This window comes from Amphiprion ocellaris, chromosome 6 (genome assembly GCF_022539595.1).
Source record: "Amphiprion ocellaris isolate individual 3 ecotype Okinawa chromosome 6, ASM2253959v1, whole genome shotgun sequence".
In the NCBI taxonomy this organism is placed as follows: Eukaryota; Metazoa; Chordata; class Actinopteri; family Pomacentridae; genus Amphiprion; species Amphiprion ocellaris.
The window spans coordinates 13,673,340-13,699,049 of NC_072771.1; the positions used below are offsets into that span (position 1 = coordinate 13,673,340).

The following is a 25,710-nucleotide window of genomic DNA, read 5'->3' on the forward strand; positions in this document are numbered from 1 at the left end:
TGTTAAGCCGTCTTCACTATGCCCGTCTGCCAGGGACAGGGGCTTTACACCCCTCACACAACACACACACACACACACTCACTCTCCCGCGCTCTCTCCTCCACAGACAACACACCCAACACCCACTTGTATAGAGTGAAGCAGTTTGGCCACATACTCAAACAATAAAACCGCCGATTCACAAAACGCTACAAGTTTTAAAATGGCAAGGGAAGGTGGGTGTGAGGCCTGCAGTAATAACTTCGGCATGATGTTGTAAAAAAAAAAAAAAAAAAATCTACATCAGCCTTAGGCAATTTTTGTTGAGCATCGTTATCAATAAAAAAAAACATTTGACACATCTACTAAATTATTTCCTCTGCTGGAGACAGCCTCAATTCTTGTGACTTCTTTCATCTCTCAGTTCGACGTCAAGTTGACAGATGAGTAACTGGTTACATGCAACTTCTAAAAACCACCAGCAGATGGCAGCGTGGCCTCACTACAGCTACACAGCACATCAGGGTACGACTGTCCATCCGTCTTCCAGTGGGAATTCAGACCTTGGCACACACTATGGAGCCAGAAACCTCTAGTGTCCTTCAGCCAAGTGACTGTGACTTGATGTAAAAGGAGGGAGTCAATTACCCAGTGATGGATAGATTACAGTCATGCATCATTCTGGGAGCCAATTTTCCTATGTGAACTGAATTTGAAACTCAATTTGTTACTACTCTCTCCGTTCATCTCTGACAGATGGATGGAGGCAGTAAAGAGCAGCTGATTTGAATCTATAACTGGTTGAACCTGAGGTTAGAGGTCAATTTACTTTTCAAGCATTTGCCTGTGTTCAAAATGTAGATCAGAATGGTAATTTACACAGCAATCCATTCGGTTATGCCAAAAGGTCCTATTTTATGCAAAAGGAAAGCTGCTGTACTTGAACTGAAGTGACCACACAGCTGGAACATCCCATTTGTGGCGACAATGGCCATTTTATTATTTGGATGACTTCCTTCCAAATGAGTCTAAATCAAATGAACACATTTTGCTGGACTGTGTTGTCTTTACATGAAACCAAAGCATTTTCATCCAAAGCAGAATCTTTCAAGGTAGATTTAAACAGTCACTTACAATACAGTAGCTCAACTGTTTGAATAAAACAAACAAACAAACCCCTGCAGCCCAGCAATCACAAAGAAAGTGAATCATTTGAGCATATTAGTTTGATTTCTGTGTGTAAAGCGTATTCTCTCCCTTCATTACTATTCCATTACTCCAGTCCTGGCTGACATATGGTGAATGCAGTGCAGTCATCTTCATCTATCCACTAGAGTAGATATTGACTTGCAGATGCCTGATCCAGTGACTTTGGAGAGGCTGAAGACGCACTGTGATTACCAGCTGAGTGGTAGAGTATTGATTAGGAGGTGGTCAGCAGAGATGATTGGGCTCTCAGTGTATTGACTGGCTTGGTTAGTAGAAGGAAACCGGATACAAATTACTGGTCAGCTCTGATAATTCACAGACAACAAAAGCATCAATGTTGTAAAACAATCAGCCTATTCTTTTGAAAATCATTTCATTGTATTTTAAGAAAACAGGTTGGGATGTATGAAGGCGTAATGAATGTATTAGTTACCCCATTTCAATCTAAGTTCTTTCAGATAATCAGAGGAGCTCATGGGGTGGTTTGTGCCTCTTCAGGGAGCGAAGGCTGAGCAGGTAGCGCAGCACTGAGCCGTCGGCCTCGGGTCCTCCTGCGGGCCTCTTTATTGGAGTCCGGGGAGGTGCGAGGCAGCCAGGCGAGTCCTGCACTGTCGCCGTGCTTACCCTTGCTCCGATTCCTCAGGCTGCGGCGTACTGAGCGCTGCCCTCTAGTGGGAACAGGCTTGAACACATCATCAAAATTGAATTCAGCCTGCCAGGGGGCGAGCTCTATGCCGTCTACAGCCCCTTCCTCTGGGCTAACAGAGCTTGGCTGAATGGTTCCCTGCTGGCTAGCTGTTTGGTCTCCCTGTCCCTTCTCCTCCCCTTCATGGCTGGTTTGGTGCTCCTTCAGGTGGTTCTGCTGCTCCTGTCGGACTGAGCTGTTGATGGTTTCTCTTTGTGCTGGTTCTGTGTTGTTGGATTCCTCAGCTGAAGTTGAGCAGTCTGAGGTGGGTGCATAACATTCTGATTTCTCATCTGAGTCAATGCAGGGAATATCTGCAGAAATCAGGCCACAAAGTTCTTCAGTGTCAACATCTCCCTGTTCAGGCACAGTGTGTTTTGATGGGCTTCCCATCGATACCTGAAGGCTTGTAGTGGTTCGCTCTTCACAGTGCTGCTCTGTTTTTGCTCCAGTCTGATCCTGAGGCTCCTCACTTATAAGGTCACCATCAGCAACACTGACATTCCTTTTCTTCAGCCCTCCTCTTCTCACCCTCAACCCAGACAGCCTCCTGCCCTTCCCCGTAGCACTTTCTTCATCAGAGTTGGAAGATGTGAAAGAATCTTGGGAAGCAGTTTCCAAGATTTTTGTCATGGGAAGGTCAGCAACGACTTGAATGCCAGTAGCCATCTCAGGGTTTAGACAGGTCTCCTGATTTGGGTCTGTTGGGAGATATGAGGACCAAAGAATCTCAGGAGAATGACTCTGGCTGCTACACTCCAAAGCTTTTAACTTAATCAAACAAATCATGTGACTGGTAGCCACAGAGTTCAACTCATTGTATGTTATGAAAAAAATTATACAATAGAAAGAAAAGCATGAGAGCATTTTTTTCCCCCACCCAACAGCATACAAGTAAAATCAGTAACTGTTTCATTGATTCGTTGTAAGATAAAGTTTTGTAGTGGTTACATATTTTACCTGTGAAGCTCGTAGAGAGCGTCTGCTGTGCTGCTGGAGACTGACTGATGAATGACAGCCTCTCAGTGATGGGACTCAGAGTGGGGTTCTTGGAGGCATAAGCTCGTGAACCATACAGGGAGCGATCCACGTCCCTGTTCCAGCGACGAGCCGCTGTGGAGGTCATCTGTGGAATGATGTTAAAAAAAGTTTCTACTGTCAAATAGAATTTAGTTTGTTAGCTGGCCAGCATCCATTTATGATACAAGATGCAGAGTGATTATTTTTTGTACATCTAAATCAATACTAACACTGATTATATAGGGATGTGATTATACTGAATTGATTGTTGCAGACTTTTTGACTTTCCTCAACAAGTAAATAAACATTTGTTTTAGTGGAGTTTATGTGGCTCTGACAATCAGCGGTAAAAAGAAAAACATACTAAAAGTACAAATTACAAATGAAACATTTTATTATTCAGCTCATAGTGATATTTACATTATAACAAGAGTCACAATGATTCTAAGTTGCACATGTTGTTAGTGTAAATGTATTTTATTTATGAGTGTGTTCATATTTATCATGCATCAAGACAAACCCACTGAGATATACCATTTCATTTTTGAGGGGTACTAAGTCCTGTCATCATGGTATGATACTTCAAGTCCCATTTGAATGACATTTTCCAGAACTGCAGTAGTATCTATAAACCACGGCAAATAAATGCAATCAATTGTGTTTACATTCTGCAGAGTGAAATGGCAGAACTAAAAGTTATTTGGCTATGCTGATCAACAGGAACCCGGTTAGATTGATAGACAGCCCTGTTTTGGGAGCCTTTATGTGTGAAAAAAGAGACTACAATGCTGTTAATAAGGCAGACACTGCAAACTCAGTAGTAGTGTAGTAGTAATGAGAGCAGACAGCAACAAGTGGTGAATTTATTAGAAACTCTACGCCACACTGTAGAATGAGATAAACTTCCACCCAGAATGATGCACAAAGCTGAATGAGAAGCGCAGCTCTTGTGACTCTTTGGCTGTAATTAATTAGAATTATCCCATTTATTAATTAATCTTGTCAAAATAGGATTAAAGGATATGTTTTGTGACAAGTCTGTATTTTTCTTGCTGTCAACAAATCTGCCACAGAAAACAGCTGAAAGCATGTGAGCTATTTTTCCTGTTTGAATACTGTTTGCAAAAATCTGTGTTATGCTTATTCTGACAGTTTGTTTTAAACTTAACTTGTTTTTAACACTTTAAGTGTTCAGTAAGAAGAACTGGGCTTAGGACTGAGTGCTACAGACAGGTGAGGTAAGTTGGAAAGTTGAATGATGGACTAGTACATTGCATTTACAAAGGATTTTTTGACAAAGAAAATATTGAATATTAGCTGCCTTATCCTAGAACATGACTATGTGGGGGTCATGATATGCTACGGGTATAACAGTACACAAAACTTATGGTTGATGCCTCGGTTTTAAGACCATAGTTTAGTGCTTTTTTTTTTTTACTGCAGCAGAGAAACGGAAAGAAATGCATAAAATACCATTTTGCCATATACTTTGAAAAATGGAAACCTTCAACAGTGGCTAATGGTAGGGCTGAGCGATATATCGATTTTATCGATTAATTCGAGTTTGTACTTAATGTCGATTTGTTTTTATGAAAATCGATTTTCTCATCAACATCCGCCACCAACGCCTTCCCGCTGGGATCCCGTAGTTCCTCGTGCGCGCCCCCCTCCCTCCCGCGCTTGATACACAAACAACATGGCGGCGAGCGGCGCAGATCTAAAGGCACGTGTTCACTAGATGCGATTTTCCCGCACGGCAACGCACCGCATCTGAAAATGGCACGGACGGCGGACACGAGCGGACCACAACATGGTCACTTGACAGCGCTGACCAACAGCAGGCCGCTACGTGGTCACGTGACCGAGCTTTCAGCTGGACAGACCGGCAGACAAGTCGGATAAACACAGCGGCTCGGCCGCAAACTTTCCCTTTTATTTAAAAAAAAACACGTCACCGAAAAGTACTTCTGAAAGCATTTGAAGCGAGAAATAATCTGTGCAGCAGCTGAATCTGTCCTGGTTTTATGTCACCGACGCCTAGTTTAGAAGTTTGAGGACAGTTTCACGATGCGTGGAATCTCCGCACGCCGCATCCAATTTGCATAAAGTACGAGTCAGTCTACTTTATGCAAATGAGCTGCAGTCCTCTCCAGGTAAACACACCGGATCGCAGCGGGAAACGCTCCGCAACCGGACCAGCATGCCACATGCAGCGCATTTCCAGCTGCGATCCTGTGTGTTTACCCGGAGAGGGCTGCAGGTCATTTGCATTAAGTAGACTGGACTCAGGCGTGCAGAGATTAGGTAGGGGGTAACAAAAATCGGATAAATCGTGAATCGGGATTTTTTGTGAAAAAATCGGAGATTCTGTTTTTAGGCCATATCACCCAGCCCTTGCTAATGGGCGATAATTCATACTGTAGCAGTTAAGGCACTCAAATGCCAGCATACTTTGAAGAAGGAAAAATAAATAACACAAATGCCAGTAATGATTCAGAGGAGTCTGACCTGTACAGTTTTAAATATAACATGAATAAAACTTAATAATGGCCAATTATGATGTTATTTAGCTTTAGAAATGCACAAAATAATGCAGCCTTTTCTCCTGTTTTCATCGCTGAGGACTCAGCCATCTACATCTGAATAAGCTTTACTGCAATTCAACCAACCACAACCTTTGTGCTCGTGCTCGGCCACCTTGTGTTCAACTCCACATGCTGGCTGGCTGACTGATTAAAATGTGTGGCCTGTGCCAACATATACAAGATTAATAAAAGCTGCAGTGTCTGCCCAGCTTTTAAAGCTAACCCTACTGTCATGGTATAGCAGTTCTGTGTGGAACCTGGTATTATTTCCATTCTGGGAGTGTGATTACACAGACATAAATATACAATTCTGACAGTAATTCTTTGGATCACAGGGCGTACCGATCCGAGGATGTCTAGTTCTGAATAATTTGCGACAAAAAGATGCACTGTAACACCCCTACAACAGAGCAGCAAAGAAACATTTTATTATTTTGCCTTGTCAAACTGGTTTATACCATTATCTGTGACAGCAGTGCAGCCTCTGTAATCAAACACCACGTGGCACAACTGTATGGATTAATTTAAGATTTCATATTTCCTACTATTTATGGTGGTGAGAAATGATTGATCTGTGACGGAAACTCTGAGAAATAAAAAACACATATCTTTTCCTTAACTCAAGCAAAGTAAGTTGTAGCCAGATTGTGTAACTATCAACTCCATGACTGCCTTTCAGAAAAACATGTCTGCAGAGCCCTCAGTGAAGTGATGTACAGAGAAATCAAACGAGCAGACTCAGCCATCTCACCTTCATCTTCCCAGAGGCTGACTTGGCAGCAGACCGTGTCGACCTCTTCACAGGTTCACTCTCCTCTGGCTGCTGGGGGAACAGACAGTTGGCCTGAGGATACATTATATAGATGGTCTCTTTGCCACGCTCTCTCACACATATAAAGTGGAAATCCCCCAACATGATTAAGTTCAGATGCAGTGGAATTAAACAGTAGATTAGATGGGAATATGTTACGACCCCTAAATTATTAAAAAAGACTATCTTGTCTGGTAAATGAAGATTTCTACAAGTGAGATCAAGCTGAGAGCAGTTTGTGGTAATAGCAGACCTTTCTTTTTCTGCTGCTGGAGCGAGTTAAAGCCTCCATAGTAGCTTCCTGTGCTGGTTGTGGCTGCAATTAGAGAAATTCAGATGTTCTTGGTAAATGAAATGGAAATTTCACAATTTCTATAGAGGATAGGGAAAAATACATTTTGCCAGTGTTGTATATTTTACCTGTAAAGCATCTTTTGACCTCACAATGATGTACTCAAGCAAGCAAATTAAAAGAAATTAAAAATTGTTGTAGACCTTTTTTCTTCTGTTGGTGGCTCGGGCTGGAATTGGAGCTTCAGCTTCTGCTTCATGTTGTTTCTCCTCCTCTGGATGGGATGCAGGCTCATCCAGGACATCCATCTGGGAGGTTGTGATGGGTTTGGTGTCAGATTCTGAAGAAAGACCTACAGTGTTACAGCTGAAATGACAACTGTTTGAGACTTCAGCAGAAGGCAATATTAATTTGGATTCTGTGGCTTAGCAAGACAATTGTTACATTAAGAGAGGTTAAAAATATATACTACGGTTCAAAAGTTTGAGGTCACTTAGAAATGTCCTTATTTTTGAAAGAAAAGCATTTTTTTCAATAGAGATAACATTAATCAGAAATACAGTCTAGAGATTGTTAATGTGGTAAATGACTATTTTAGCTGAAAATTGATAATTTTTAATGGAATATCTACATAGGGGTACAGAGACCCACTTCCAGCAACCATCACTCCTGTGTTCTAATGCTACATTGTGTTAGCTAATGGTGTTGAAACGCTAATTGATGATTAGAAAACCTTTACGCAATTATGTTGAATAAAAGTGTAAGTTTTCATGGAAAACATGAAATTGACTGGGTGACCCCAAACATTTGAACGGTAGTGTATGATACACAGAAGCTGATGTAGCTGAATCCAACAAATAATGAACTGTATGTGCAACAGTTCATTCTGACTTCCCTTATTATTTACCAATTTCTACTTTCATAGAGTGGCTTGTCTTTTTAATATAAATTCAAAATGAGAATCCTGACCTCATTGAGCCACAAACAACAAACTTAAATTTCAATTCTGGCAAGCCTTATTGTTTACACACATTCAGTTTTGTCAGGAGACAGCGGAGGGTGCAGCAGTAGAGAGATGAAGTAGTAACAGTAGGTAACAATGAAAAGGGAAAAACTATGACAGCCGTTCACCTCTCACAATCTGAGAAAGAGACTCCTCATGGAAAGCAGCGTTCAAATTCAATGGCTGGGTAACCCACGTACATTCTGAAAGGCAACAAATGGAAAGAGCTGTTATCATAAAGAAGTGAATTCCACTAGAGACAGTAATGTACTCTCTCAGGGTTAATAAAATGTAATAATCAACCTGTATCACTTGTACCTGCAGAGTCAGTCTCCTCCATTGAAGGAAAAACAATCTAAGATCAAAAAATAAGAAAATAACATTGTTCAGTGCTGACTATAATATTTAAAGTCTAGACAAGATAGCGTATCATATCTTGCTATTACAGAGATAGATAGCAGATAACAAACACATTTACATTGCGGCTTAACAATCTGGAGAAAATATCTGATTTTGTAACTGTGATTTGATTTGAGATATAATTCTTTTAACTTTAGCTTCAGTTCAGTATTCACTGTGTGATAGATTTAAAACATGATGGAGCATTACTACAAGACACCATTCAAAGTGTGACTGTCACACAAGGAGGATGACAGGAATTTGTAAAGCCACTGGTAGGACAGTTTAAATCATGGGTCAGACATGATGCAAAAAGTAAATACGTTTAAATAATGACACAAGGTTTATGTTAGTCAAACTACAGTGTTCAGCCTGAACCATGTACTATACACTGAGCAATGGGCAGCGTAAGCAACCCCTGAATGTTTCAGTCCCCTCAAATTAAATAAAATTTGTTACAGCATTAATGTAACTATTAAATAGTCACACTTTGTGTATTCTAAATTGTAGCTATAATAATTTGTTAACCACATTGTTATAAATTGTGATTCTGATTTGAATAATTGTTCAGCCCTAATTAGGGTCTGTCAGCATGTATATAATAACAAAAATCAAAGAGAAAATTTTGGATGTTTGAGTCCAAAATTGTAGGCGACAGTCCTTTGACCATCCAGGTTATATTAATGTAAACCCTTACTGCGGTAACTACAATTACATGACAAACACCGTCTAAACATCATCCTACAATCACACAAATATTGCCGTTAATGAAACAATCCTGGCATTTTGTCTACCTTTCCATCCTTCTCCTCAGTCTCCTCTCCCTCAGAAGACATTCTGCAGTTACGAGGCATTGCAAGCTCAGGGGAGGCACCAAACACAGTGGGGCTGCTGAGGTCTGGCTGAGATTGTGGTGTAATGGATTCATTCCTCTGTGGTGTCTTCAGCACCGAGCGCAGCTGCAAGCTCTCGCCTGGTGTGGGTGCTCGGGCTGGCATGCCCCCTTTCTGTAATGGGGTACTGGGGGGCAGGTCCTTATCAAAGAACTCAGGAGAGAGCGGACCTCCAAAGCGAACCCGCTTCTTCTCCTTCTTCGCCGTGGGCATCCCAGTGGAGTCTTCCTCACCTGTACCATAGTAAATCCTTAAATATGCAAATACAGAATATTTCCTGCTCTTACTACACTATGCCTCAGACAGAAAGAAAATCTACATTGCTCTGCATACACGATTCTTTCTTTTTCTTAAACAATATCAAAAGATATTGTATAGATGTATGGCTTTTAAAAAATCCCATGTCAAATAAAACTGAAAATAGTAAAAGGAAACAGCCAATAATGTATGTCATCTGGATTTAACAAATCAAATTGAGACAGTGTAACTATGTCTTCAATGTTTAAGGATTACCTACTTGCATTTCATGAAGCTTATAATGTTCCAATGAATTTGAAGAGTTGCTGCATTTTCACACAAATACACTTACATACCAATATTAGGACAGCTGAATTTGCCATTCCAAGTACAGTGCTAATGAGTAATGGGTACTCGTCCATTTGTCTGATATCACCCAGCTATTTCAAATTCATGAAACCTGTAGCTCAAACACACATGGCATTCTCCAACACAAAAATACTCAAAAACAGCTGAACATACATTTCTTCTGTGAAAACACAACAATGCAGACTAGTGGACTAAGCTAACCTGAAACAAGCATAACACTGTGCACTCAGCCTCAAAGTCAAGGCTAAACTAAGATGAACGTCCAGATACTGTAGCAAAGCCACAGAGAGCAGCATGTGTTTACCTGTGGGCTTCATCTCAGACAGAGAAGGGAGAAAAGGGATGATGAAGTGGGAGTAACGCTGGGGTGGTGAAGCAGCTGCAGGATTATCAGGCCGTGGTCGGCTGGGGCTTTGGAGTTCAAAGGCACCATCCTGTTTAGTGAGAATAAATGAAATCCTTCATTCTGTTGGACTGTAGTTCGAGGAGCTTTACAGAACATGTTAAGTGAAAGATATTTGCATTTTATCCAACACTACTATACATTTCAATACATAAAATCTTAAAGGGCACTGGAGTGTGAAATGATCTTAATAAATCCAACTAATCAGCTTTGCATTTTCTGACTTGCAATTTTTAAAACTGATCCACGACTGATCAGTAGAGCAGGAAATACTCGGTAAGAATAAACAGTAGTTCAACACAACAAATACTCTCCAAAATGACTATGGAAAAGATGAGAGGCTGAGGCTGTTACATGATAGATGAAAGAACAGCAATGTAGGAGTGGAAAAAAAACACTTCAAACCAGACACCTGACATGGTAACATTTGTAAGTATGAAACACCATTTCTAGTTGCCTGCATGACCACACATGTTGAGGGCTTTAAAGCAAGACAGCACTTGGCTGAGCGAGGAGTCTAACACAAGAGTGGCTCAACTCTAAAACAGGGTACCACTATCACAGGTCTGCCTGGGTGTTACCTGCTGTGTGGCTGCAGCTGAGACACGTTTGATTGCTCCTCTGCATCATGTTGCCACAGAATTATGTTACACTGAGCCAGAGGGCAAGTTTAATTCAGAAAATTGTGTCTTGGTTAGTTAACATTACATTTTGCATCACTTCACTTTGGCAGTTTAAAAAATTCTTACTGAATCTGGTTACAGCAGCTCATTACTGAGTTTGAATCAGAATCAGAAATCATGGTAAAGACAATGTGATGCTCAACTAACATGATCATAGCCGGAGGCCATGACTGTTGTAGCAGGATCAGTCAAAGTCTGCAACACTTTCTCCCAACTTTTGCCATGTTGGCATGTGTGTATTACAGATGAGTCCTAACCTGAAAGTTCTCAGAAGGGGAGCAGGCATTGAGCTTAAAGTTAACATGAAGGGGAGGGGAAATAATCATAGTCTGAGCCTCGTCTGCAGTCTTCAGTGGTTGTTGTGTCACAAGCAGCATCACAGGTTCTTCATCCACCTGTGGACAAGGCTAATGAATTCCCACTGTTTTCATTCTACTGTGATGTATTACAGCAGCGGAAACACCGCTGCAGATGGGTACACACTGTGTCTTTTAGTACTTAAAATAATACAGAAGCCTTGAAACTCGATAATGCATGTTACAGGATACGAAGTAGAAGCTCAGAGTTTACAAACCAAAGACCAAAAACAAATGCAATAACAAATAAATAAAACTTAATAGCCAGCACTTGTACAAACAGCACAAACTTGGGTTTGCTTGTTTTTCTCTTTTCAGAGGCTTGCTTGAAATCCTGTTTAGCACTGAAATCTAGCACTCATAGGAGTAAAAATAATCGGTAGATTCAATGGAAGCCAAGTAGAGAGAGGTTAAAAACCTTTTAGTTAAATTATTTACAGCAGTCAAGTAAGTGAGTGAGTCAGAGTGAGTGTACCTCCTGCTCCTTCAAACTGGAGTGAAGGACAGGAGTGCTGGCCTCTTTAATCTCTACACTGCAGCTGTCGCGGGGGCCCAGACGCCTCCTCTTGCTGGGTGTGGGCATCATCGGTGGGTTGTTCTCCTTCCCTCCATGGCTGGTCCCATCTGAGAGGGGGAAAAAAAAACAGCCATCAAAAAGGCATATTATATAAACATACAAAAACAACTGGGACTTCCTGACATATCAGTTAAATAAAAATAAAATGTCATATATCAAATAAACATATCAGAAAAAACTCAGCTTGGAAAAAAAAATATCAAAGGAGTGGAGATAAAGTCTCATTACAGCAACAAACAGCTCAGAATCTGGCCCATTTAAGGAGATGACCAGGCTCTGAAGAAACAACTGCTGCAAGATGTTGTCACAGTCAGGCTTATACTGTGCAATGCATTAATCCACTGCTTTTGAATGGTGCCTCCAGACATCATAAAGAAATCCTACTGGCATAGATCCTCGCTGAGAAATGAAACTATTAATCCTGTGGCAATGAGGCAGCCTCACCAGACAGATAATCTCTTGTCTTGATGCATCCTCCAGTGTTGCTGTCCTGCGTTGGCATTGGATCACAGGCGTCACTCTCCCCCACATCCATCAGGCTCTGGAAGGAGGCCATCTTTTGCCTCAGAGTGGAGGCAACCCGGGGAAGGAAGGGGCTACTTCTGACAAGCTGAGAGTTGAGACAGCAAAAATAAACATATTTGCTCAGTGATGCAGCTTGACAGGTCATAGACTTCTGAAATTACAAAAGTGGTATTACTGAGAGGCAGCCCATCTATCACATACTCCTTCCACACACAATCCAGGAGTGCTATGGTTTGCTTGGCTGAGCATCATCTAACAGGAAAGTCACAGCAAGCCATATGATTGAGAATAGTCTGTCATTACCATTCACCCTAATAGGATACTTTGCTCTGCTCTGTGTTCTGGTGCAAAGTCTATCCCTTTACTCACCCCATGCTGACTTGAGAGTTGCTCATTTTCAAAGTGGAAAAAAGAACCCAAAGTCTGCAGAAAATTCTTCAACCACTTTGGCAACATATTGCAGCTCTCAACTGTCCATTATCTGCTCACCGAGTTCCAAACATGCATGGTGTTGCCAAAATATGACTAAATGCAGAGTTTTCCTTTGAACCCTTTGCACATTTGAGCTTATGAGCAGACTTGGTCCACAGACTTAGTTTTTTAGCGCACATCTCCTGTCGTCCATGGTAAGAAATGAGAACCATGCTATATCTTCGAGCTGCAGTAGGCAGAAATCTGGAAAAGGCCCCTCCCACCATACGTGCACTTCAGATGCATAAAGATAGTCAAGCTTAAACTCAACATTCATTTATAGCTTCATCAGGGATGCAAATCTCACTTTCCTGAGTAAAAGTCCTCCATGGAAGCCATTGGGCCACTACATTGTAGTTTCACTGCAGACTTATTGCAGTTCATACCATTTCACCAGTTCTGAGTGAAAAGTCCTGCGATGGGCTAAGATTTTTGTCACAGGCTAGATTTTCTAATGCCTGAAAATGGAGCCAAGAGTGGGTACAGAATCTAGTTTCCTCTCAGACCACTTGAAAAGCGTCAATGGATGCTATCGTTCTTTGGAGACTTACAAATTGAGGACAGTGTGACTGACATGCTCTCTCTTAAGATGAAAACCAATAACATTTAACAGAGGACTTTCAGGAATACGTGGTGTAAGTGTTGGATAATAACTATTGAGTGAGCTATCAATTTAATGAGTTCTCTTTTGGTTGTTACTTTATATTATTACAAAAAGCAGTGATATATTGTGTTACATGTTAATGTATTCAACTTGACAGAGGAGAAAAGGATTTAAACATTATTACACTTTCATTTGGTTTGGCCTTTCTCTCTGCATTGATCTTTTAAGACTTGTTTTGTGAAGACAATATAGCCCCTTTCAGGCATACACCCTCCTCCATTAATCAGGCAGCAATTTCACCTTTTGCTCTCAAGTCTGAATAAGCACCTTACTTACTTCTTGCAAAAAAGTAAGAACACGAGTCTTATTAAGGGGTACTTAGTGCTTTTACTTTCAGCATTTAAAAAGTGTCATGAATGCAATCATATTAATGTATGGGCACACATAACATCATGAAGTGCTGATGTAAGATTTGTTCATATTAAGTGTGATTACCAGCACAACAGTGTAGGAAGTGACCCCTGAGGAGCTGTGACCTATGCTTGAATAGATACTTAGGATAACAACACAAATGAAAATACTTTACAAATATGGCTGGAAATTGGTCCAATGCCGAGCGCTCCCTTCATGGTAAATGTGAGAAAACATAAAGCGACGAAGGACGGTTATGTAGAAGTCTGCCATGTCTAAATCCTGTCACTTTTAACAGTGACAAAGAAGCAATGTTATGTCCTCCATGTCTGAAAAGGGCTTATTATTTGGATCATCCTGTGTATTCCCCCATGCTATTATTTGTATTAAAGACAAGCCACAAAGAGCCCAGTTACTCAAAAAGAAATGTACAGTCTTTTCACCATGGAATGCTGCTTAACTGTGTGAATTTAAACATTTCCACTTCCAAAGTGATCATGAAATAAAAACTGAATCTAACCAAAGATATTTCCAATAAGACATGGGCTGCTGACCAATGGAATGGAGTTTAATATAAGACCATGAATGAACTTAGTCACACATGTTTACACACACACACACACACACACACACACACACACACACACACACACACACACACACACACACACACACACACACACACACACACACACACACACACACACACGAGAAAGGCTGAATTAAGGTTTGCATGTAGATTTCAGCTATCTCTTAGTAATAATGAAGATTTAATAGCACAGTATAATTGATCTAAAAAATGTGAAATGTGTTTTTGTAGAGTGTTTCTGCTTCAATCATCCACATGGCAGGCTGTCAAACTTGTCAGTGCCACTGTAAGCCCCTGTACATAATACTGCTTTCTTCAACATCATTTCCCGGAAGTCATTCTGTCATTCAAACTGCATTGTTACAGCGGGAGCTCCATCATTTTTGGTTTTGCTCAGTACATTTGCTGCATTATGCTAATGTTGATGCACAAAGCGACCATTGACGATAATGAATTTGTTTTGATAGCGCTTCACACAGCAGCTCTGTGTTACAGAAAATAGCAGCAATCCTACATAAGCAGCTGCGTGTTACATGTGTTAGACAAGTTGGACATGACAGCTTGTCTTCTGTCTGGTCATATGTTAATTTTATTGACGCCAATGTGAAGTTCCACAATGTGTGCGTACGGAGTGGTTTGTTAGCATAAAGTGGAATTGACATCGAATATGTATTTCAGGCAAAGCTTAACAGTAAATACATTTTATTTAATAATTAAACATATTTCTAAAAATCTAAATATCTCACTGTGTTCCTACGTGAAAATTAAATGTTAATGTGGTGTGAGGTTCATCTGCAGTGTCCTAGTGAGTCTGGATTCATTTTTTTTAATAATAGTGCACTGTACATACAAAAAAAATTCAACCCTACGGTGAGCTCTTATGTTTTTATTTGTATCTCCCACTAAACTGTGTCTGATCTTTAAAGTAACGAATATAAAACAAAAGCAACCTGAGTAAACACTGAATACAAGTTTGATAAATCTGTCCTGAAGCAAAAAGGTTATCCGATAGTAAGTGGGCTTGAGTGAAAAACTACCAAAATACCAAACTGTATTGATAGTGGTTGCTGCTGGATCATACACATCCATAATTACTACCAGCTCTGGTAAATCAGTTCATCCCTGCAATAGACCACTTTCAACAGCAGGAAGCTGGCTAAAAGGTCTCATAAGTAGCTTATTATGCTAAAATCAAAAAGAACTCCAGAAAAGCTGAGAGAAAAAGAGATTGAAGTATTAATCTGGGAAGGGTTACAAACCCGTTTCTAAGATTTTGGGATACCGCAGATCCAGAGTGAGGACATTATCAACAAATGGCTACTACAGTGTTTATTTGAAGATCTGACACAGTTTAGTATGAGATACACACAAAGCAAGAGAAAAAAGCAGGAGGGGGTCAAATACTTTTTCACAGCATGTAGTTGTGGTATGACAGTCCTTGTGTGTGTCTGATGAAGAAAAGCAGAAAGTCTGTTGTACAGTCATGCGCTGTATCTATCAGTTTAGTGAACAGATAGCCAAAGCAATGTGAACTCTGCCTTATTGTCCAATATGATGCAACGTGGGTGTCAGCTGTGCAGCCCGAGAAACATCTTACCTCTGGAGTTTGGGTGGTTGGTGGAGTCTTCATTTTCTGTTGTGCCATGAAACGGATGAGGGAATTGGTCTCTGGAGAGCCACGGGCACCAATGTTGGACCGCCGCCTTGCTTTTATTTGTGCTAGACGAGACTTATCTGGAGCAGATGTAGGAGAACACTGCTTCAATAAGACTTTATTGGTACCATATAGAAAAAATACAAGCTATGTATTGACAAATCCTGTCTCTGACTTTATGCACCAGCGGTGCTTTCTTGAGTCTATCCGGATCGGCATATACTGTATCCAATTTTTCTAATTCGCTCTACCATTGAGCAAGTAAAACCCTCTCTTTGTTGACAGCTATGTAAAAGCAACAGCAACCTGGCACCTAATAAATAACAGTCCTCTCACCTTTGCGATCTGATGATGCTGGGGTAAAACTCTGGATAGAGATGCCAAACTGAGAAGGTGTGAGCCCAGAGAAGTTCAGGGGGGGTAACGATTCATTTAAAATGGAGGGAGCTGCCTCTTCTGAGGAAGACAGCATTTTCTCTTTCTGCTCCCCATTAGGACCTGCAGCGTTCATCTCTACTGTGGCCATCTGCATTGATAATATGAGTAGACGTTGTAAGTCAAGAGCAGGTGAACCACGAGGACGTGTACGGTGATAATACAAGTTACTACGGATGATAAGAGACGGCTAAGCAGTCACATGTATTTCCATAACATAAAAGGGCTTGTGTGTAAGCCACAACAACTTGATTTTAACATTTTGTCTTAACAAAACTTCATTCCAAAGTCCACAAAGCTACCAAAAGCAAGGTTCCCTAACTTTAGCCGTATGCTAACATTTAGCGAAGTACTATTGGTAAACATAAGGAAGCATGCTAACTCTAAGGCTGGCTAACGCACTTCATAACAAATGCGCTTCTTTAATGAATAGCGGACGTAAATAGTACTGGGGAACACTTTATCGTTTCTACCTGCGACGTTTCGTTATTACTGTTGACTAACTCGGAAAAACAAAACTAAGACTAAGTGTTAATGACGCTAGTTTGTAAGGAACCTCTCCCCACATTAGACGTTAGCAACTGTAGTGTTAAAGATAATGGACTGCCAGCAAGTCAAACACCTACCTTGTAAATTTAAGTTAAATAATATGGACGTCTGCCCTTAAAACATATGTAAAAACGTGTGTATAAAAAACGCGACTGGTAAATTAATACACGTCCATATAAAATAAAAAGAGCAGAGAGCGATTCAAATCACCCTCCACACCGAAGCTAGCGGCTGCGTAAGGATTCCTCCGCGAAAAAGTCAACAACACTCATACACAACCTTAAAAACGTGCAGTGTAGTATAAACTCGCATTAAAAACACGTAAAAAGCGAAATTAACCGTCACAGTTGTTAAAAATGTCGATAATAACGGAGGAACTGTATCGATGGAGGGACTAACTTCCGTATTCTAGACTGCTTGAAAAAGACCGGAACTCATTTAATATGAATTGGCCAATAGAAGTGACAGATTGAGTAACACGTGACCACCCAACGTCCAAAACAGAAAGATTTATTGTATTAAATTGAAGTGCATAAAATCAATTCCTTGTTATTTAGATTTATGTAGAGACCAGATGCTTCTTTCAGAGGCATTGATGAAGATGCCAAAACAATCATGGAAAAAAAAATCAAAAGCGTTTTTTTTTTTTGTACAGTTCCCCTGACTATAGGGCCCCATCTGTTGTGACTGTCTGGAAACCAAACAGCTGGAGTTTGACTGCATCCCTCTCTCAGGGTGTTGGTTCAAAGCTCCAGAAACACCAGATCCTGCGTTTCCCATAAAATAAGTAATAACATCTTTTCATCAGTTTCTCTGCCTTGGTAAGTGGCTTCTTTAATTGTTGGAAGTTATGTAGGACGATGTACTGTACTGTACTCACTCCCTTTAACACATACAACAGAGATGTGGGCTTTGGACCACAATAGAATGGGAATATAGCACAGCTTTTCTTCTTGGATTTTATTGGTGAAATTGTGGTAAATAAAAGCTTTGATGTTACATTGGTTGCAGTGCAAACAACTCCCAGCATAAACCAAAATTAATAGCACTGTGGGAACAGCAATTAATAATGCATTTAACCATGAATTACCATATTTTCATGTGGTTTGCAATGGATTCAAAGGAGGCTTAGTGAGCCCAAACAAACGTGTAAGCCCAAACAAGTGGGTGAAGCATGATCTACTGTTGAAAAGCCAAGTAAGCCCTCCCCACACACAAACAATCTCAAACGCATACACACAACTTCGCCTTTTGTGAGGTTTGGGAGTCTGTGGTGCAGCTGAGTACACCGAGATCAGATGCGACTGTGAGCCTCTTTCCACAGCTGGAGCAGCCGACCACATGAAGCATGTGCCTTCTTCTGTTGACACCAGGTGAGGATGTGCAATTTGACGGAAGCTTCGTTGCTGCTGTTGTTGTTGTGCGGCACAGGTTGGGAACATAAAACATCTCTTGACAATCAAAGGTGAAATACCCACGTATATGCATGAGTTCCTGTCCAGAATAAGAATTTTTCAGATTTGAAAAACTGTTAGTCTTGTTTGAAATTCAAATTTTTAACTGCAAAAATTTGCAAGACACATTTTCTTATAATTGACTATTTAAAAACAAAATGGGGTTTGTTAGTTGTGCTGTTTTTTTTTTTTTTGCACTGACCACTTCTTCTTTGTTTACGATGTGTAGTTTTGATTATGCTTCATAGGTTTCAATTTGTCACAGAAAATATGTAGTAGAAGATCTCACAGGATCATTTGCCAACAATGTCAATATTTTAGAGCTAATTAACGAAAGGTGCAAGTTACTTTAAAAGTCTCATAAGATGAAAATACGTTTTCAATGTGTTTTGTATGTTTTATAAACTTGAAAGTGAAAAATAAAAGGTGTGAAAATATGAAGATACTTTTATCTACCATTCTTCTTGCCCACTTTAACTAAATGACCTCCCAGCTCGACAAGTAAAAAAATTATTTGAATCATTTTCTGTGTTTAAAGTAGGTAACAATAGTTGTGGAGTTACATATTTGCATAATCCTGGCCCCTCACTGCTTGAGTCACTCAAAATGAGCAGCTGCCTCACGGTCTGCCAGGTTTATTTACTCACTAGAGCTGCTGCTGCAAACTCTAAAATGTGTCATGAGCCATGAGAACAACACACCAAATGTTGTGCTGCTGTTTGCAAGAGTGAACATGAGTTTTGATGCATTCCCAGCATCTAAGGAACTGAGGACCCAGTGGTTTATTTTAATTCTTCACTGCAATGTTCTCACAGCACTAGGGAACTCCAACACATTGTGGGCCTAATGTGGCTAATGTTACCATTAGCTTTTATGATATGCCCACAGATCAGAACTCTGTGGAAGCTGTAATGCTGTGGTACATTCAGAGACAGCCTAAACTGCAAGAGTGATTTGAAATCAATTGAATTGTGTCGGTAGTTCTGCTTTAGCACAACGTAAACTCAACAGGTGTTTAATTCTATTTGCTTCTTCCTGCTCTCTGTGCTCACATACTGTATTTTAATAGAACCAGATTACCAGTAAAGTTATTTTCATTTATGTATTCTTGTGTTCGTGTTGTCAGACAACTGAAAGAGTATGAAACAGAAACCCATTAAGACTACATGCTAACTGGCAGTCCCTTCAGAGCCGTTTCCAATTTGTGGCTCTGCACTGCTAAACTACTGATGTCATCTGACAAAGTCACAAAGTCCATGAACTGAAAACAACAGCTGTGCTGTCAATTCAAAATGTAAAATGACAACTCAGAGAAAAAGTTAGAAGCAACACAATGTCCTGGTCTAACATATTTATTGACAACTCTGTCAGTAACTGTGTTGTCCAATGTACTGCAGAGAGAGTCTTCTTCCTGAAGAGGACATGGGCAGCAGAAGCTCTGCTGCATTTGCAGCTACAGACACTGAAACAACCTGTTTAAACAAATGCTAAACTAGCGGTTATAGAGTCACAGTAAAATTAACCATCCTTGCAGTGTTTTGAGCTGAACATTCAAAGACCCATTCTGAGGACATGCAAGGCTTAAATTTTGTTAAAAATAAAATGCTTTGCCAGACATTAAGTGCATAAGTACCTACCGTGTTACGAGTACTTCTGTCTGGGGCTTACACTCTGAGGGAGGCTAAAGGCCTATTCCAGCCATATGGTATTCACAAAATACCATATGCTGACTCACAAAAGGAGGGTTGAAGAAAAAATGATCAAAATTGAAGCAACAGAGCCTGAGATATCCTGACTGTTATTCAACAGTATAATGTAAGCTCTAAAAACCAATGTGTTTTCTGATGTTTGCAATGTTAAATTTGATGCTGCTGATATGATCATTTGTTTCATCACAGAGTATAAAACAAAGCATTGCAGATATGTGAATGAGTTTGTTAATTGGTGTCAGGCTTGTTTTTTTCTTTAGATGAATACCAAGAAAACTAAGAAATGATCTCTGATTTCACAGTGAGTGGGAAGACACACTAAGAAGCAGCTATTAACAGTGACTGCACTGAAGTGGTAACTGGATATAAATATCTGGGGGGAAGAAAATGATGATACGCTGGATCTTTTTTATTGCTCATTTGCGGAGAGTATTCAAACTTTCTGCTTTACTGCTTGGTATGTTTCACTGTAGTTAATAAGCACAAACTCAATTTAACTGTTAATCTGTCCGGCAAGAATATGGGCCAACAATTCTTGGTCAATTGTTTCCTTCAGGAGGGAGATGCAGGCAGAGATCCTCCATCCCTCCCTGTATAGTCCTGTGTAAGACCTCTTCTGATGAAAATCAAGTTTTTTGCTCAAAGATATAGATGGAGATGGGGAATTCATAGATTCACACATTCTACAGGAAACAACAGTGAAGACTTACATCTAATTCATTTCATGGCATGAAGAGATTGTTTTCACGGAAAAAGCTTCTAAATGCAGAGAAAGGAGATTTTAGAGGTTTAATCAATGACTGAAGAAAGACTTGAAGCAAACTCAGGTGATATGAGGTGTGTGTCACTTGTATTTTGTTGTCTAGATTGCTGATAATATGTAGAGCAGTTTGTTGTTTAATGTCTGTCTGTAATTGCAAAGTCTTTTCTGTTGTGGTTGAACTGATCTGACTGTTGACAGAAAGAGAATTTCAGAATGCACAATAAACAAAACTAATTGCATTTTCCATTTATTGACCAATTACATATTTTCATCAGATTCTTCCCGCCTTGGTGAATGCCCATTTTTCAAACTCCCTGTCACCAGTTTTTGTGTTTTGTTGGTTTGGCGGGAATTATTCTCTCTCACAAAAATCATACTAGTGAACTGAGCTTTATTTAATAGACTGCATATAAAGATGGACAGAACCTTTATGATGTCACCCATAGGTTTACTAAACTGTGATTTCGAAGCTCAGGTCCAGTCCCCATCTCCACTATTACCTCGAAGCAATAAACCCTCACAGACCTAACTGATGTCACCTGGAAAGTGATTTAGTGTTAGAAGGTATGAGGGCTGGATATAGTATGAATAGGACTGGGACAGTACTTATAACATTAGATGTAAACATTAACATAAACACTTTTTCAATTCATCGTCATGTCATCATAAGACAAATAACCACACAGTTCTAAATGTGGACTTCTTTCCTCTTGCAAAGTGATGTCTACTGTTGCACGAAGAGAGAGTAACGTAATTTTGAATCTTAGTATGTCGTGTACATATTGAAGAATTGACAATAAAGCTGACTTTGACTTGACTTTGACTTGACTTTGAGGGTTGGAGACTCCTTCCGTGCTTGTTTTCCCCTTTTTGAACCCGCATTTAACGACACAACATCATGAACTGTGGGTAGCTGCCTCAGTCAAAGCAAGAAAGAGTGCTCTCTTTCTGCAGACTTTGAGAAAGTCTTTCTGAGGGCCCTAATGCACTTGACAATTTAATAGTGAGACAGCCCGAAGTCCTCATGGGTATAGCGTGAAAGCACTTCAAAGTCTTGAGTGGAAACACTGGAGTTGGGCCACAGTGTGGCGGCTCGGGCCGTTGCCATCTCAACAGTACCTGACTCCTCCTAACTCCTGTCAAATCCAAAGATGAGCAAAGAGGTGAAGTGTAAGTGGAGCCGAGGCGGACTGTGCTAATGTATAAGTGCCATGGACTATATTTAGACTTAGACTTTATTTATCCCCAGAGGGAAATATACTATGATGACATCCAACTGCCATCAAAGCAGCCGCTCCATTAATTATCTTAATTATGCATAACTATCAACCTCAGTACAATCTAAACAATGATTTATATAAAAATGTACCCCCTGTACAGTTGTCATCAACAGGGAAAGTGAAGAGCTGAGTTTTTACTCTTAGACTGAGAGGGACTCTGCAGATTGAACAGAGTTTGGGAACTTGTTCCACCACCAGGGAACCACAGAGGAGAAGAGTCTAGCTATCGACTGACCCCGCTGTGGTGGTTCTATCAGGCTGTTTTCTTTGTAGTTTTGAATGCAAGTGTCAGAGTTTTGAATTTTGTGCAGGCAGCAGCTGGAAGCCAGTGAAGCGAACTGAACAGTGGGGGTACATGTCCTGTTTTTTGGCTGCTTGAAGACTCGACATGCTGCTGCATTCTGGATCATCTGCAGAGGTTTGACCGTACATGCGGGGAGGCCTGCCAGTAAGGAGTTGCAGTAGTCAGTGCATAATATTACGAGAGCCTGTAATACCTTTTGATTTTGTTTGTACCAGGTTGTAAACATGTTTGTTTCTGCAGTAAAGTTGGACATTTTAATGTGAGTCAATGAGATTTGACTCACTTTTGAAGTCAGTATCAAGGAGCTAGTCTAGGAATTGCAGATTGTGACTTAATTTTTCAGAACAAGAGGTTGCCGCTTGCTTTTTAAGTATTTACTATATGTCAATTCCACTTCAGCAATGAGACTCACACACAAGTATATCTCTATTTTTATTTGTGTATATGTACACATATAAAAAATAAGGACATATGTACAATGATAATAAATATCAACATGTTTGTACAAGTGAAATAAGTTACTTAACATACTTTAAAAACAAACAAAATAGACCAGTAACAGACAAGCAAAAATGGGGCAAAGTAAAATTGCAGTGATAATAGAATAATACAAATAATAACGTAAGAAAACAGCAGATATTAAAGCCAGATGTCAGAGAAAATACTATCAGCAAACAAATGCTTAAGAAGTGAAGAAATACACATAAAGAACACTACACATGCATTTTTTTCAAGCTTGAGACCTGTATTCCTTTATCTTTTTAGTTTTTGCAACATGTTGTATTAAATCAAAAGATTAATTGTAAAAAGTAGAAATATTAAGACATAATCAAGTACCAGTGTAAAGAGCTAATGTGTTTTAGCGCTCTGCTTCAGGGGATTTGTTACTTTAACATAGACATGGTTTATCAATCATCCGCAGCTATGCATTTGGTTCTCAGGGGCTCAAACGATTTTGGTAAATTATTTAGCCTTATATGAAGTGAGGGGATAAAGAATTAAGTCCAGCAGTTCACTATTGACATATAAAAAGGAAAAAAACAGGAAGTTCATCAGTCTCAAGCCTTTTTTGCACTTTGCTTCAGGGAAAGTTTAGCTGCAGATAAAATATGCAGAAAGGTTGCAGACATCAGCTCAGTGTGGCAAAGTGGACGGACTACCGAGACTTAAATATCAATCTCTGATCAAATAAAATTAATTTAGGTAATTCAACACGAACAAAAGCAACTGCAGTCTACTTTGGCTTATCCAAATGGTGAAGAGGCACAGAAAAAGTAAACATGTTGAAATGCAGCCATGAATTCCTGTACAACTCTTGAGCCATAAAATCAGACACATTTTTTTCAAAGACAGCATTAGTGTTGCACAATATTAGTGTCTGCAAAAGTCCCAAAATGATCGATCAAAATGATGCACTTGTACAAAGAGATCACATCAAAGATGTACAGTCCACTTGCAGAGGATCATGCAACACTAGGATGGAGTGCTGATGGCTGACCATCTCCTCAACCTTGGGATCGTTTTGATATTCTACATCGCGTTCTGTACACAGTGGGGGAAAGACAAAAGTATCCTTGCCCTCCCCCTTCCTTCTTGCTGTGATCCTCTGGTCCCGACAGACATGTTCCAAAAATACAACCCCTAATGGACAAAGCACAAAAAGAGGACAAAATTATGTAACTTTAGTAACAGTAAACAGCTAAAGAGTTCTGCACAACATGACTTTATCACTTTCATACATAGTGATGGCTGTATTACAAAGTTTTCTTGAAATTAGATCAGAAAGTAGGTTATACTTTTCAGGACATCATTGCATCACGTTGGACCACATCATATTTTGGGCAAACTGACCTGGTAGTGAATTTAATAATTTAGTCTTCTACTTGATTCTAACATCGCTCGATAGATAGAAATAATAAATACGAGAACTTGATGCATCTGTAACGAGGATGTAGTTACATCTGTCAGCTGCAAGCAGGGGATTGGTGTTAAAAGGTTCTGAAACTTGCAAGCCAAACATTATTATTAAACAGGTGTTTCAATCTGACAAAGGTCTTCCTTAGGTCAACCTATTTTGATGCTTGTCAGACTGGAACATTTTCTCTTGAATAAAATCCTTTAACCGCAAGCTTCAGGGCTGTGTGTGGGCCTTTTTCTTATCTTTTGCCAAGAAAGTAGTTTTTCTGAAGCACCTGTCCCTCAAGACTTTCATAAAAGTGTGCACAAAGACAGCTCTGATGAAAAGAAGACTGGTAAATGGTTCAATACATACAGCATGATATAAAGAGACTTAAGAGTGTACAGCTACATGTTAGCAGCTCAGTGGTGGTGCTTTTATCTAAAAGCTAATCTAATTACAATGCTAACATGGCATGCTGATGTTTATCAGATAGGATGTTTAAAATATTCATCATCCTGTGGGTCTTTGAAGCAATTTGGTTGTAAACCAGAGAATTAGACAAATTAGACAATATTGTAGCGCTACAATGCCTCCTCCCATAAATTACCATGAGGTAAATGGTGGTATCTTGATGCAACATTGGCAGAGATAAACTGATTATGATTTGCATTGTCATGGAGATGATATTTTGAGAAATTAGCTTATTTTCTTTCTGGCCTTATAAGATGAAAAGACTGATATATCTCTGTCATGTCTGTACAACAACAACAAAGAAGTTGAAGCCTGGAGATGGTTAGCTGAGCTTAGCATAAAGACTATAAACAGGGGCGAACAGCTAGCCAACCAGAACCTCTGCTCATCCCTGTCTGGTCTTCGAATAAACCCCTAAAACTCATATCTGTGTATCAAAGTTACATATCTACAATTACTTTTCCACAAAACGAATCCCTTTACGCCATGAAGATGTAATTCAACACACTGGATTCCTATAGAATGTGCAGCTCTATGAAGACCAATCACTGCAGCTCGAGCTCACCAGCTCAAATATGACTCTGCTTAAACACTGTCAAACTACTCTTACACAATGGAAAGTTGTAATAGTTGTAACAGTTGATGTCATGGCACTCACTGCTTATTTCATTCATATGTCTACCAGCATACAACAAATACCATATCTACCTGTTAACAAGGTAAATAACTTGATTTTCACTGAAGGGAGTCTTTAAAATGCTACATCTTGTTTGTTTAATCTGCACAACAAACCAAAACGTAAAATGACAAATTGAAGTTTGACATGGGTTTGTGCCAGACAATTTCTTGGCCTACAAATTTGTTTGGATATAACTAACAAAATACAGTGTAATTATGTAATGAGATTTTTAACCTTTGGAGAGAGAAAAGGCAGCTGTTTTCCTCTGCTCTCAGCTTTTCCGCTAAATTAAGCTAAATGTCTCCTGGCTGTAGTTTTGTATTTAACGTACAGATGACACAGTGCTATCAATCTTCTCATCTAAATCTAGACAAATGAATTTCCAAGATGTTATTCCTGCATGTGATATGC

The 25,710-nt window shown here is 39.8% G+C and overlaps 2 protein-coding genes across 9 annotated transcripts in view; both read right to left on the bottom strand.

Moving 5' to 3' along the window:
- Positions 1-949: 949 nt before the first annotated feature.
- Positions 950-17,161, bottom strand: cdca2 (cell division cycle associated 2). Of its 6 annotated transcripts, none has more exons than XM_023275866.3 (14): positions 16,817-17,161; positions 16,092-16,281; positions 15,699-15,835; positions 11,946-12,111; positions 11,400-11,548; positions 9,787-9,916; positions 8,778-9,109; positions 7,903-7,939; positions 7,713-7,787; positions 6,785-6,921; positions 6,543-6,605; positions 6,230-6,322; positions 2,834-2,999; positions 950-2,574 (listed from the first exon to the last, which is right to left on the bottom strand). In XM_023275866.3, the coding sequence occupies exons 2-14, from the start codon at positions 16,279-16,281 to the stop codon at positions 1,661-1,663; spliced, it is 2,589 nt and encodes an 862-aa protein (XP_023131634.2). In that variant the 5' UTR covers positions 16,817-17,161; the 3' UTR covers positions 950-1,660. The 6 variants fall into 6 exon arrangements, with proteins under 6 accessions (XP_023131634.2, XP_023131637.2, XP_023131636.2 ...); XM_023275869.3 differs by having other exon boundaries at positions 6,230-6,298; positions 7,888-7,939; XM_023275868.3 differs by having other exon boundaries at positions 6,230-6,301; positions 7,888-7,939.
- Positions 17,162-22,668: 5,507 nt separating this feature from the next.
- Positions 22,669-25,710, bottom strand: part of sema4c (sema domain, immunoglobulin domain (Ig), transmembrane domain (TM) and short cytoplasmic domain, (semaphorin) 4C) — a 114,144-nt gene continuing 111,102 nt past the window's right edge. For all 3 annotated transcript variants that reach the window (XM_055011507.1, XM_055011506.1, XM_055011508.1), the window contains one exon: positions 22,669-23,890. The gene's annotated coding sequence lies outside the window, so the exon portion shown is untranslated. The remainder of the gene's footprint in view (positions 23,891-25,710) is intronic.

What these genes read in the sequence shown, in the direction of transcription:
- cdca2 (XM_023275864.3), bottom strand. Translation starts at nt 16,281, where the DNA reads ATGGCCACAGTAGAGATGAACGCTGCAGGTCCTAATGGGGAGCAGAAA. An exon ending in AGCATCATCAGATCGCAAAG is followed by an intron (nt 15,836 to 16,091) that starts GTGAGAGGACTG and finishes CATCTGCTCCAG; the next exon opens with ATAAGTCTCGTCTAGCACAA. An exon ending in TCTTTCTCAGATTGTGAGAG is followed by an intron (nt 6,922 to 7,712) that starts GTGAACGGCTGT and finishes GTCTTTCTTCAG; the next exon opens with AATCTGACACCAAACCCATC.